The sequence below is a fragment of the Mobula birostris genome, chromosome 12 (assembly GCF_030028105.1).
Source record: "Mobula birostris isolate sMobBir1 chromosome 12, sMobBir1.hap1, whole genome shotgun sequence".
NCBI classification, from domain to species: domain Eukaryota; kingdom Metazoa; phylum Chordata; class Chondrichthyes; order Myliobatiformes; family Myliobatidae; genus Mobula; species Mobula birostris.
The window spans coordinates 66080256-66095160 of NC_092381.1; the positions used below are offsets into that span (position 1 = coordinate 66080256).

At 38.5% G+C, this 14905-nt stretch overlaps 1 protein-coding gene across 4 annotated transcripts in view; it reads right to left on the reverse strand.

Moving 5' to 3' along the window:
- Positions 1-14905, reverse strand: part of smg7 (SMG7 nonsense mediated mRNA decay factor) — a 151021-nt gene that overhangs the window by 75794 nt on the left and 60322 nt on the right. For all 4 annotated transcript variants that reach the window (XM_072273975.1, XM_072273972.1, XM_072273973.1 and 1 more), the window contains 3 exons: positions 13184-13254; positions 9314-9374; positions 5272-5391 (listed from right to left, as the gene is read on the reverse strand). In XM_072273975.1, coding sequence (XP_072130076.1) covers positions 5272-5391; positions 9314-9374; positions 13184-13254 — 252 coding nt within the window. The remainder of the gene's footprint in view (positions 1-5271; positions 5392-9313; positions 9375-13183; positions 13255-14905) is intronic.

Here is a 14905-nt window from a genome sequence, read left to right on the forward strand (position 1 = left end):
GCCTTCTTCCCTCAATGTATGTACTGATCAGAATACTAACTTAAACTGCACATCTGCATGCACATCACTTGAGTGCAGATTCTGCCTGCCCTCATTTCCCTACTTACTCATGTGTCTAAATGCCCCTTAAATATTGCTATCTTACCTGCTTATAACAATTTCCCTGGTAGCCAATTTCAGGCACCTACCACTCTCTGCATAAAAAAAATCCTACCAGGTTAATCTCCTATAACCTTTCTCCCGCCATCTCCTCCAGTATTTGGTATTTCCATCATATCGATGGCTCTCATAATTTTACATGCCTCATCAAGTCTCCCCTTAGCCTCTCATGCTCTAGAGTAAACAATCAAGTTTGTCCAACCTCTTTATATAACAAAGTGAAGCAAAGTGATTATATTATAATTTAAGGGAATAAAAGGATTACATTATGATGGTTTGCATAAACTAAACTGTTCAAAGTTAACTTTTATTATAAGGCATTATGTCATCATATACAATGCTGAGATTTATTTTTCTTACAGACATACTAAGTAAATCCAAAAACCACAATAGAATCAGTGAAAGACGGCACCCAACAAGACAAACACCAATGTGTAAAAGACAACAAAGTGTACAAATACAAAAGAAAAATAAAGAAATAATATTAATAAATTAGCAATAAATATTGAGAACATGAGATGAATCATTGTAAGTGAATCCAATAGGTTGTGGGACGTTCAATGATGAGGCAAGTGAAGTTGAATGAAGTTATCCCCGCTGGTTCAAGTATCTGATGGTTGAGGGGTAATAACAATTCCCGAACCTGGTGGTGTGAGTACTGAGGCTCCTGTACATTCTGTAACCTGACGGCAGTAACTAGGATGGTGGGGGTCCCTGACGATGGATGCTGCTTTCCTGCAACAGCACTTTGTACAGATGTGCTCAAAGGTGGGGAGGTCTTAATCATGATGAACTGGGCCGGATCAGCTACTTTTTGTAGGATTTTCATTTAAGGTATTGGTGTTTCCATACCAAGATGTCACGCAACCAATTATTATATTCTCCACCACACATCTGTAGAAGTTTCTCAAAGTTTTAGATGTCATGCTGAACCTTCGCAGACTTCTAAGGAAGTAGAGCACTAGATCCTCTGAAATGGAATTTAAAGTTGCTGATCCTCTCCACGTCTGATTCTCTGATGAGGACTGGCTCATGGACTTCGTTTCCTCCTGAAGTGAGTAATCAGCTCCTTTGTCTTGCTGACATTGAGTGAGCGGTGGTTGCTGTTGTGGCACCACTCAGCCAGAGTTTCAATCTCCCACCTATATGCTAATTTGTCACCATCAATGACAGTGGTGTCATCAGCGATCTTAAATATGGCAATGGAACTGTACTTAGCTGCACAGTTATCAGTGTTAAGCAAGTAGAGTATTTAAATTGAATTTAATTGGGTATAGTAAATCAAAGAGTATTAATTGCTTAAGATGATCCACTGACTTAGTACGGAAGATGAGAGAAATTGGTTCCTCTGACAGAAAAGTGCAGAATAAGGGCAATTGTAAAATTAAAACTCAGGGGTGGTATCAAGTAGTGTATTCCATGTATGTTCCTACTCATTGTCCTTATTATATTTCTTTCACTAAGCATTGGACTAACTTTAAATACTTTCGCCCTGAACCACAAATATTAAAGATAAAAAGAATTAAACCTCTTCCTCCTTTGGTTGCAATATTTGAAAAAAAAATTAAAGATATGTTTGATCTTTTGATGTTTGGAGACATGGATTGAAGGACATTGGAGGATTATAAGGGCCAGAAAATAAAGTGAATGAGACCAGATCAAATGAGGTGTAATCTTACTGAATGTGATGGCAGGTTCGAGGGACTGCTGGCCTGCACCTGTTCATTCTCCTTGGGTTATTTTCTTCAAATAAAGCGTGTGAAAATATGGTAGCATAGTGGTTAGTGCAATACTACTACAGCTCTGGGTGTTCTGGAGTTCAATTCTGGTGCCTTTCTGTAAGAAATCGCTGCAAATCTTCTCCATGGAATGCAAGGGTTTTCTCTGGGTCCTCTGGTTTCCTCCCACTGGGTAGGCTAACTGTTCACTGTAAAACTGTCTTGTGATTGGGTTAATCGGGTTTATCAGGGATTACTGGGGCGGCATGGTTTAAAGGACCGACTCCACACTGTATTACTAAAATAAAAAATAAAATCTGAAACACTCATTCTCTAAAAGTTTAGGGTTGATCATTTGATAAATTTGAAAACTAGAACTAAGATTATTTGAGGCTGAGTTATGAAGCATGAAGAAAGTAAGTATGCAGATGGAATTTGGGTATAAAAATGTGGTTTTAAGGGCTGAGTAACCTAGACTGTCACTGTTTAAAATACACCCTATTTATAAACTTAGTAAAACGCAGTGTACCTAAATCCTTAACCTATACATTTGAGATACATTTACAGAGTTTAATTTAATTTCCATGCATTTCAGTATTATAATTATTTTAAATTGCAAATGTATCAATATAGCATCCAGAACTTAAATGTTATGTAGAGAAGGCAGGAGATTCAATGGGCTGAACAGACTGATTCTGCTCTAATGCATTAGAATAGATTGTTCGATGTACTAAACAGAAAATACTAGGAACAATCAGCAGGCCAAAAAGTATTTGTGGCTAGAGATACAGTGCCTTGAAAACGTATTTAGCCCCTACAACTGTTTTCACATTTAAATGTCTCATTTTCTAAATTTAAAAAAAATTAAGTATTGAAGTAGGATTTGTTGAGCTAATCTAAAAAAACATTGCCCATCATGTCAAATCAAAATTCCAAAACCTGGCAGCAATTTACTAAAAATTAAAATTAAAATTGACTATGACTATACTATTATCACTCCCTAACTTTTGGATTGCATTAAGGCTGCTTCCTGCACCCTTGCTGAGCTCGTCGACTTCATCAACTTTGCCTCCAACTGCCCTCAAATTTACCTGGTCCATTTCCGACACTTCCCTCCCCTTTCTCGATCTCTGGAGACAGTTTACCTACTGACATCTATTATACACCCACTGATTCTCACAGCTACTGGACTATTCCTCTTCCCAACCTGTTATTTGTAAAAATGCTATCCCCTTCTCTCAATTCTTCCATCTCTGCCACATCTGCTCTCAAGATAACGCTTTTCATTGCAGAACTAATGAGATGTCCTCCTTCTTCAAAGAAAGGGGCTTTCCTTCCTCCAACATCAATGCTGCCCTCATCTGCATCTCTTCCAATTCAGACACGTGTGCCTTCATCCATCCTCCTGCCACCGCACGAGGGATAGGGTTCCCTCTTGTACTCACCTACCACCCAACTAGTCTCCGCATCCAGCACATAATTCTCCGCAACTTTCGCCACCTCCAACGGGATCCCACCACCAAGCACATCTCCCTCCCCGCCCCCCCCCCCCGCCCCCGGCCACTGTCTGCTTTCTGCAGGGATTGCTCTCTACGCGACTCCCTTCTCCATTCATCCCTCCGCACTGATCTCCCTCCTGGCACTTATCTTTGCAAGTGAAACAAGTGCCATGCCTGCCCCTACACCTTCTCCCTCACTCTTATTCAGGACCCCAAACAGTCCTTCCAGGTGAGGTAACACTTCACCTGTGAGCCCGTTGGGGGTCATATACTATGTCTGGTGCTCCCAGTGTGGCCTCCTGTATATCAGTGAGACCCAACAAAGACTGGGAGACTGCTTTGCCAAGCTCTTATGCTCCACCCATCAGAAATGCTGTAAGGCTCAAACAATGTTGGTTCTCCCAGTGGCCACTCATTACAATTCTACTTCCCATTTCGCCAGTCCATGGCCTCCTCTACTGCCATGATGAGGTCACACTTAGGTTGGAAGAGCAATACGCTTTATTCTATCTGGGTAGCCTCCAAACTGATAGTATGAACATCGATTTCTTGAACTTCTGGTAATTGCCTCCCCCCTCCTCCCACCTTCACCATTACCATTCCTCTCTTTCACCTTATCTCCTTACTTGCCCATCACCTCCTTCTGGAGTTCTTCCCCCTTCCTTTTCTTCCATGGTCTTTATCTCCTTCACCAATCAACTTCCCAGCTCTTTACTTCATCCTTCCCCCTCGCAGGTTTCACCTATCTCCTAACACTTTGTAAATTTTCCTCCCCTCCTCCCACCTTCTCGCTCTAACTTCTCATCTTTTTTTCCCAGTAATGATGAAGGGTCTTGGCCCAAAACATCGATTGTTTACTCTTCTCCATAAATGCTGCCAGGCTTGCTGAGTTCCTTAAGCTTTTTGTGGGTGCTGCCAGTCGAGCAGTTGCTTTTTTTAAAAAAAAATAAGGACCAGTGCTGCGTTCACCAACATTTTTTATGTGTGTTGGTTAATGATAGACACTATTTTCATGCAAATCTGAGATCAAACTAAGGACCCTGCATGTCTGTAAGGCTCAAACACCATTGGCTAAACTTGCTGAGTCATTAGAGAGCAAATACTGTTTTGATTTTGAAAATTCTAAATGATTCCAATTCCCTTTCCCTGGTGTTAGCTACTTTCGGCCAAATGTAATTTGCTCACATAAGAAGTGATTGTAAAACCCTCAATTCAGTGACAATAGAAATGGAGGAGAGGAGAAGATGGCGACGCGACGCAGCTCGCAGCAGCCACTCCGGTGGTGATGTCTGTTATTTGTCAAGTAGGGTGCCGCGCACAACCCTGATTTGATGGAGACGGACGTGAGAGCACGGAGGAACATCTGGTAAAACTTCTGAAATGCCTGTTTTGCTGCTGCTGCTACTGGGTGGTCCGAAATCTCCGGAGGGGAAGGCCCCGAGTCCTCAGCTTTGCTTGTTGCTCGGCGGCTGGGGCGGGGTCAAAGCGCTTGGCAGAGGATGGTGCTTGGAGAGGCTGGTCGGAGGCTCGAAGTTTTCGGACGGACTCAGAGTCCACTGCAGTCGGATGCTTCCAATGGTGCTGTATTGGCAAGTTTGCTGCGCTTGGAGGTTCATGGCAGGGAGAGTTTCTCCATTCTACCATCTGCGTGAGATGATGAGGCTATTGGGACTTTGAGACATTTTTTTTACCGTGCCCATGGTCTCCTCTTTATCAAATTATGGTATTGCTTTGCACTGTTTATAATTATGTGGTTTTGTCAGTTTTAGTCTTGGTTTGTCCTGTGTTTCTTGTGATATCATTCTGGAGGAAAATTGCATCATTTTTTAATGCATACATTTCTAAATGACAATAAACGAGGACTGAGTGTCCTCATAATCTAAAAAAAAATATACCTGGAATGATTTTCTGCTATCCATTTTCCCAAAGCAAGCAATCGCTGATGGCGTGTCCTTAGTTGCTGTCCTTCTTTGTCGCCCACTATTCCTTGGTGCCCGCTCGAGAAATCCAGATTTCTTTACAAGAATGAAATACATCAACGTATAGAGCATCTTGAACAGATTAATTACACAAAACAGAAACAGTGATAAAAGTAAAAAAAAGTCCTTAGATAATTAAAGATAAATGTAAACCCAAACAGCAACTGACAGCTTCAGTAAAGAGCATTTTGAAGGAAAAAAGATTAAAAGCCATGCAAAGAAACAAGACGGGCATAATTTAACTTTGGGATCTTATCATTCCCAATTTTAAAGATCTCACTTTAAGACTTCTCTACTACTCACCCTCTCCAAAGTCAGAAAAGCATCAGAGAATAGTGGAATTAATCATTTCAAAGCAATATACAAATAGAGGTATTGGAAACTGACATTCAATAATACAATCCTATGGGTGCATGGAGGGAGGGAGAAAAATAAACACTGAAACAAGGTTCAGGACTTCGACCCATAGATTGGAAAATTTGTGGCTATGTGACTGGAAGATATTCAATAATGTTCTACACAATTAAAAAGTAAACAAGACAATATAAGAAACTGATTATGAAGTATGAAGCAGTGAGATTTAAAAGGATAATTGGCAGCAATGACATTTGGTGTTCCAAAGGAACCGTTAAATAAAAATGTTTATTCAAATTTTGAGACATTAAATTAGGAAGACCAAAAAATAAAATGGCAGATGAAGTTCAACCCAGGTAAGTGTGAGGTGGTTCATTTTGGTAGGTCAAATATGATGGCAGAATATAGTATTAATGGTAAGACTCTTGGCACTATGGGGGATCAGAGGGATCTTGGGGTCTGAGTCCATAGGACACTCAAAGTTGCTACTTGTAGTTGACTAAGTTGACTTGTAGTTAAGAAGGCATACAGTGCACTGGCCTTCGTCAATCATGGGATTGAGCCGAGAGGTAATGTTGCAGCTATATAGGACCCTGGTCAGGTCCCACTTGGAGTACTGTGCTCAATTCTGGTTGCCCCACTACAGGAAGGACGTGGAAACCATAGGAAGGGTGCAGAGGAGATTTACAAGGATGTTGCCTGGATTGGGGAGCATGCCTTATGAGAATAGGTTGAGTGAACTCAGCCTTTTCTCCTTGGAGCGACGGAGATTGAGAGGTGACCTGATAGAGGTGTACAAAATAATGAAAGGCATTGATTGTGTGGATAGTAGGAGGCTTTTCCCCAGGGCTGAAATGGCTAGCACAACAGGACAGAGGAGATGTCAGGGGTAAATTATTTATTGCGTGGAATGGGCTGCCAGCGGTGGTGAAGGTGGAAACGATAGGGTCACCTGGACGACTACATAGAGCTTAGAAAAATAGAGGGCTATGGGTAAAACCTAGGTAGTTCGAAGGTAGGGACATGTTCAGCACAGCTTTGTGAGCCAAAAGGCCTGTATTGTGCTGTATGTTTTCTATGTTTCTATAAACTGAAGGCAGATCGACAAGATAAGAAATATTGTGGGAGTTGGAAATTAATTTGAGGTCATCAGTGTGGAACCAAGAAAAACAAAATATTTTCTAAGGAGCTGGAAATCAGAAACTGTGTGAAGACATATTTGCACATTGAGGTACTCATATTAGAGAGCTGGATCAGAGCTATACGATTTAATACCAAAAATCCACAGAATATTAATCTCTATTTCAAGGTCAGTTGCCATAAAAATGCCTCAATTATAAACAGCCTTGGTTAGTCTGCTCATTAAATTTTGAACTTGGTTCTGACCACTGATTTCAACACAGTTAAAATAATGTATTGCACACACTTGGGTTTATTCCCACAAATTTAAATTATGAGAGCTATCTAATTAAGACACTTCAAATAATACTAGGGCCCAAAACTATGGAAATACTTCCTCTCATGCAGAAAACCAGAAAAAAAAGTCAGTAAAATATTAAAATGCCATACGGCAGCTAAACTGGGAAACTGATATAAAAATAAATTGCAAATGAAAATAAACAATTTAATCCTCCAAAAGCTTCTGTCCGTTGCTTCCATTCTATTGGGTAAGCAAATGGAAAAAAGTTAAGGCCAGGTAAATATTATTGTAATAAAGTTTAGCAAATTGTAATAAAGTTTAGCAATTACTTATTGAATAGAAAAATAAGTAAGGCTTTAAATTAATTATGCCTGTTCTTAAACTTGAGAGGGAGCAGAATTACCTGGTGTAATTTCAAGCTACACAAATTAATGCCAATACCTAAATGTAATGAAATTCAGTACATTTGGACATATTCAGTATACTTTGGATTCAATAGGCCTTTCAAACAAGATGACACTGACGCCATTAAAATCAGAAGCATTCATCATCACTAGAAATTACCTAGTCCTTTTAGACAGCAAAGTACGTCTTGTGTACTTCTACTGTGTGCATCTGAACAAAGCTTAAAAATCCAATTTCTTTCTTGCTGAACCCTGACCTACGATCAACAACAAATTAACACAAGAACAGTCCATTAATCAATACATTACAATGCAATGAATTCTAAACTTTATTTTATTTCATTGTTCTTTTATGTTTAGGAGTGCTCCACTGTTAAAACTGAAGAGCAGTCCTTAGGTAACTGAAAGAACAACTACAAAGTTGGACCGGAGGAGAAGGGAACGGCTTCCTGGGGAGATTATACCAGCTGGTTATGGGTAAGGGCAAGCCCATGTATGGATTTAAGCAAATATAAAAAAGTTTTGAACTTTAGCCTTGGGAGCCATGAGCTTAAAAAAACTTGCAGATAGAAATTGTGGCCAAGCAGATTTGACATGTGATCACATTATCAACCTAGTACAAGAAGAGCTGAAATTTACACCATGTAGAGAATGGACAATGTCTATGAAATCTCTGTAATAATTAAATGTGGAGTTAATCAAGGCATGAATGTGTTTCAGTGACACATCGCTGAGATGCAGGTGGAGGGAGGTAAAGGAGCTGATATTAAACAATTAATTTTAACAGAAGAGTCTAAAATGGGTCTGAGCTGTTAAATTTGGAGGCACAAATGCAGTTGGAGGGGGTGTTATTTAAAGTAATTAGATAATCGGGATATAAACTTCATGTAATTGATCTGTGGCTTTTTCAAAAACATCCTACAGTAACTTGCATTAAGTCAGATGCACACAATTCATTTTTACAGAAGTTATTGAATATAGTAGTAAAAATCAACTAACAAGAATACAATTTTACAATATCCATTGCAGAAATTGTTCCTTTTTGCCATTTCAATCTGTTAAACAAATCATTTCAGTAGAGGACAATAAGCACAAAAACTGTTGAGAGAACATACAAAATACTTAAATTAACACTGAATTCTATACTGCTCCTTGCTCAAGGTAGTTTCAGAATAAAGTACATCATATGCATAAAGCAATACTTAGACTACATAAATCCAGTCTGGTAACGTAGCCTAGGAATAAAGTGTCAAGTGTGACAGTGAAGTCCATAGTTTAAAAATAAAAATTAAAAGGAGATTGTCTAGGATACAATGATATGAGCAGAAACAACAGAGTCAACTTTTAAGAGTAGATAAAATTTTAAATATTCAAAAGATAGATGGGGAGAAGCAGCAGAACAATGGAAATACAGTTAGCATTTCAGAAGTCACAGGTACCAAATTGCCTTCTGCAGTGTAAAATTCTACAACTAAAATCAGATCAGAAGCATTATCACAGGTATTAAATTAACTGTTGTAAATAACTTAATGCCCTAGTTCCATGCTAACTTTTTCAAATGATCCACCTGAGGTTTTGGGGCAGGTTAGAAGTTTCCAGAAAAAAAAATTTGATTTTAAGCTATTGACATGGCACATTGGAGAGGAGAGTCGAGATTATGAGTTCACTTTTCTGCATAGTCTATTACATTTGTCATGATAATTAAAATATTTCAGGTCCAAATATCAAATCAAGTGAAATCATTTTATGATTGTTTCTTTTAATAAACCTTTTTTTTTACCTTAGTGAAGGTCTGAGAGCAAGAAATCCCTGCAATTCAAATTCTTCAGGAAGAGGAGTAGCTGTAAGGGAGGAAAGAGAGGGGAAAGGGATAAATAATATAATTAGCAGCAGAGAAAACATTACACAAAACTGTTACTTATAGCTTTACATATGGTAGAATGTCTAAGTCCTAGTTAATCTCCTCTTACAGTTGCAAGAAAAGTTTGTGAACCATTTGTAATTACCTGGCTTTCTGCATTAATTACTCATAAAATGTGGTCCGAATTTCATCCAAGTCACATTAATAAAACAAACACAATCTGCTTAAACTACTAACACACAAACAATTGTACTTTTCACATCTTTATTTAACACATTGTTTAATCACAGTCCGCGCTGGAAAAAATATGTGAACCCTTGTATTTAATAACTGGTAGAACCTCATTTAGCAGCAATAACCTCCACCAAACGTTTCCTGTAGCTGTGATCAGACTTGCATAAAGGCTAGGATAAATTTTAGACCATTCTTCCATACAAAACTGTTTCAATTCATCACTATTTCTGGGATACCTTGCATGACAGCCCTCTTCAAGTCATGCCACAGCATCTCTATTGGGTTAAGGTCTGATCTCTGACTTGGCCATTCCAACCTACATTTTTGTTTTCTTTTTAAACATTTTATTCTGTTGTTAGTTTATTCTTGTGTTTCGGATCATTGTCTTGTTGCATCATCCAACTTCTATTAAGCTTGAGATGATGACTACCCTGACATTCTCGTGTAAAATGCCCTTCAATGTCCAGGGCCAGAGGCAGCAAAGAAGCCCAAACCAGCTGGAATGAGGTTTTGGTATTGGTGTGCAGTGCCCTTTTTCCTCCTAACATAGCACTGGGCATTTCCACAGAAAAGTTCAACTTTCGTCTCATCTGTCACAGAACATTGTCCCAGAAATGTATGGAACATCCAGGTGGTCTTTTGCAAACCTGAGATGTGCAGCAATGCTTTTTTTGGAGAGCAGTGGTTTTCTCCGTGGTGTCCTTCCATGAACACCATTCTTGTTCAGTGCTTTTCTTACAGTGGACACATGATCAGAGACTTTAGCAACTTCTAGAGATTTCTGCAGGTCTTTTGCTGCTACTCTTGGGTTCTTTTTCCACCTCCTTTAGCATCTCACGTTGTGCTCTTTGTAGGACACCCACTCCTAGGCAGAGTAGCATCAGTACTGAATTTCCTCCATTTGTAGACAATTTCTTACTGTGGACTGATGAACACTTAGGTGCTTAGAAATTCTTTTGTAGTCCTTTCCAGTTTCATGCATCTCTACATTTCTTCTAAGGTCCTCTAAAAAGTTGTTTTGATCGCGGCATGGTGCACATAAACAGATCTTTCTTGAGAAGGGCAGGCTCTGTCAGCAATCTGAATTTACGTGTCTTTTTTTTATAAAGCAGGACACCTCTACAACCCACACCTCCAATCTCATCTTAGTGATTACAATAACAGACTCCAAATAGCTTTTGTAGAAGGTTCAGATACCTTTTTTGAACCTAGACTTTGATTGTTTAAATGGTGTACTCAATATTGACGAGAAGTAGTACAATTGTTTGTGTGTTATTAATTTAGGCAGATTGTGTTTGTCTACTATTGTGACTTAGATGTGGATTGGACCATATTTTATGAGTAATGCAGAAAACCAAGTAATTGCAAAGGGGTCACAAACTTTTTCTTGCAACTGTACTTAATACTTACAAGTATAAGCTCCTCTCTGAGGTGGTGCTTCAAGATTGAAAGAAATCTACCATACATGGGTCAGGAGATACCAGACAAGTTGGACAGTTTCTGTGTGCTTGGCTTCTGTCTGCTCTGACACATGACAAAAATAAGAATGGTGGTGATCTCACTGAAATGCACAACATTCTAACAGTACATGACAAAGTAGATATCAGTGTAGATGCTGCGATGGGTTTACTATATTGGAAGTCTCAAACAAGGGGATATTGTTACAAGGGAACAGTTATTTAAAATTGAGGTGTAGGAATTGTTTCCTTACAAAGTATAGTGAATCCCCAGAATTCTTGCCTTAGATGGTTGTGGAGGCTAGCTGAACAGAGGCATGAGAAAGTAAAGCAATTTTTGAAAAACTGGGTAACCCAGAGCTCTTGGAAACTAGCACAGAACAGAACCGAAGGCCCGAGGCACACTGGTTGCAGCCACATTGATTGGCAGAGCAAGCTTCAGAGCCAGGTGTTCATACATTGTGATGCATCAATTTGAGATTTTCAATGCCATCATCATCTTTACCTCGAGCAGTTATGGGCCAGGTGTTCTCAGGACAAACTAAATGTAATGAGGGACTAAATGTCAGAGAAAACTCTATAGTTGGTTCATTTACTCTGCAATAGATTTGGGGTACTTGCCTCAAGGAACCTGCTTTAAGTAGTCTAAGACACAGAAACATGAAAGTCCTGTAGTGAGAGACTTCCAGAAGGCGAGGCATAGAACAGCATTGGCAAGGCACTGTATGGCTTAGTACTGCACTGAAAAGCATTAATGCAATGACATGGTCATGCTTGCTATTAGTCAATCAAGCTTTCTGGTCTGGGATCTCAACAACTCCGCCTGTGAAACCCTCGCATCCCTCTAACTCATTCCAAAACAGAACCAATACATTAAAGTCTAAAGTCGTCAGTTAAAATGCCCCAATACTGAAAACATCAGATTGGGGCAAAGAGAACTTCTACTCAGATCTTAGGGGACAGGGTGAGGAAGAGGAAAAAAAAAACTGGCTTTTGTCCCCGAGGGAGACATTTGACTCTCCTAGGCAATGTCAATGATGGAGTGAGAGCAGATGTAACCCTCTTGTTAGCTGTGATTAGCAAGGAGTGGGTGGGGAATGATAACTCTAAAAGGGCTAACAACATGTTTGAAGTGCAGTTTTGTTGTCTTCAATATCTTGATTCAAAGGTACAAGACCTCATGGCAACATTTCCAACCTAGCAATGGCTGATCTTACATTATATCATCGTCCAAGTGAGGATCTCCAAGGTTACTCACAGGTACCAATGAGTTTTGGACTGCTCATTGGCTAATCTACTGTTATCTCCACAACCATGGCCCCAAACCTCCAGTGTTCATAGAAACGTTGGAGCAAGAAATTCAATATAATATAATGTTTCAAAAATCATTTCATCAAATGGGAACTTTCAGCACATTTTCAAAGAAGTTCTTCATGTTGGATTTCTGTGCCAGCATAACTGCGCATGTAGAATAGAAAGTCACACTTGCCCAGATATATTGTCCAAAATCCTCTGTAAACTACATATAACGACAAAAGGGATAGTTTGTATGTTTAAAAAGGAAACCAACAAGTAGCAGCAGACACTGTAGTCCGGAAACAATGGCTCACCAAAGTGCTTCAGGTGTTCCTCCTGACTTTTGAATTTCATACCCCCAATATTAAATTTTACATGAGCAAAAAAGTCTAATGCATTAAGCTACCGATACACTTAATACATAATTGAAGGAAAACTCCCACTGTACTGCTCTTAGGCAACTCCAAAGCACCAATAAGAACAACAATGTCTATCTGCCTTCTTGCTCGTAAAGAAATTGGCTTAAGTAAGAAAATTTCATCAAAATAAAATTGTCTCAGGGTCAAGCAGTACACTTGTGGAGAGTTATACCAAACACATTTGGAACACTTCATAGCGAAGAGTGTTTGGCCAACAACATTAAATTGTTTTAAAGATGAGCCTGTCTTTTCCTAATATTTGATATATTGTTGGATTAAATTAATAAATACAGGTGAAAATATCCTCATATTCGCATTAAAATTCAAATGCATTCATTTTTTCATTCACAATTATTATTTTCAAAAGCAGCAAGCAGTCTTACCATTAAAACTGGACAAATCATCCTCCTGTGGATGAAAACTGTTCAGCAATGATACAATCCAGGGCCAAATGCTGAGGAAAAAAATACAATTAAAAATTTGAATTCTAAGAGCCACACACTTTTTGTGGGAGGTATAGATAGTTCACGAATGATTATATCTTCCTTAATTATATGAAAGATAACGGAAAAGCTTAATGAGGAGCAACTCATCAATTGTTAGATCAAATCAGAATATTTTCCACGCAGTCTAAGCAGAAAACAAAAACACTGTAAAGTGCAGTGTAGCCCTAATAAAGGTACAGGAAAACAACAGATAACATGACTGTCTAAATCTCACATGTCAAGATGCATCATTTGGTCAAACAATTTAAAAAATTAACAAACAACATGCTGGCTCAGTAAATGCATATGTCTATTTTCCAGACGGAGCTACCTATAACTACAATCCCATCCTTCACAACGTGGGAAAGAAAGCAATTCAGTCTTAAGATCAATTTTGGATAGTAATTATCTGAAGTCCCGTCAGGCTTACTCACTTGAAGAACAAACAAAAATTGAAATATAAAATTGTGCCTGAAGTGTCCGTTATTATATTTCACTCATGGGAGCTTTATTTTTAGTTTTATGGAGTTATATAGCAGAGAAACAGGCCCTTCTATTTTCAAATTCCCCCCTAAATTATTTCTTAGATCTGAGCATTAGAGCTCAGAGTACGGTGCTCCAGAAACATTTGCATGGATGTCAAATTCACAGTAGTTCCAAAATACTACTTTAAAAAAATGCACCCTTCTAAAACTCCACCCTTCTAAAAAACGACGAATTTCTATCACAACTGAGAACAAAACTGACAGAATTTATAAATTTAAATAAAAATAGTGTCTCAGATGTGAGTGATTTGAGCCTCCATCAAGGGTTTCTTACGAAATAACACTATATGATTCAATTCTCACCTACATAAAAGCCGGCTTCAAAAGATTTCCACCTTAGAAAAAGAATGTAAGGTTTTGGAAAATGATCTCAAAGGGATATACACAATAACAAAAGAAAATGAGCTCAAAACAAAACAAGCAGAATTAAATGATTTATTAAGAAGCAGGGCAGAATATATGATCCGTATAACCAAACATAAGTATTACGCAGAAGGCAGCAGACCGAGCCATCTTTTAGCTCTAACACTCAAACAACAGGAAACTAAAAGGTCTATACCAGTGATTAGATGTGCTTCAATTCCTGCTATTCTAGGATTGTTGGCTCAATTTAGAAATTTTTCTGGTTACAAACTGAATCTTAATAAGAGTGAATTATTCCCCCTAAATAAGCAGGTACCTATTTATGGACGTTTACCATTTAAATTGGTTACTGATTCATTTATATATTTAGGGATAACAATTACGAAAAAGTATAAAGATTTATTTAAAGCTAATTTTTTACCTTTAATTGATCAGATTAAACTTTTGTTTACCAAATGGTCACCAATCTCTTTGTCTTTGATTGGTCGGATTAATGCTATTAAGATGATCATTTTGCCCAAATTTTTATATGTATTTCCATCGGTTCCAATTTTTATCCCAAAATCTTTTTTCGATAACGTAGACTCAAAAATTTCCTCATATATATGGCAGAATAAAAATCCTAGGTTAGGTAAAAGGTATTTACAGAAATCCAAAAAGGAGGGGGGGCTTGCCCTCCCGAATTTCAGATTCTATTATTGGGCAATTAATA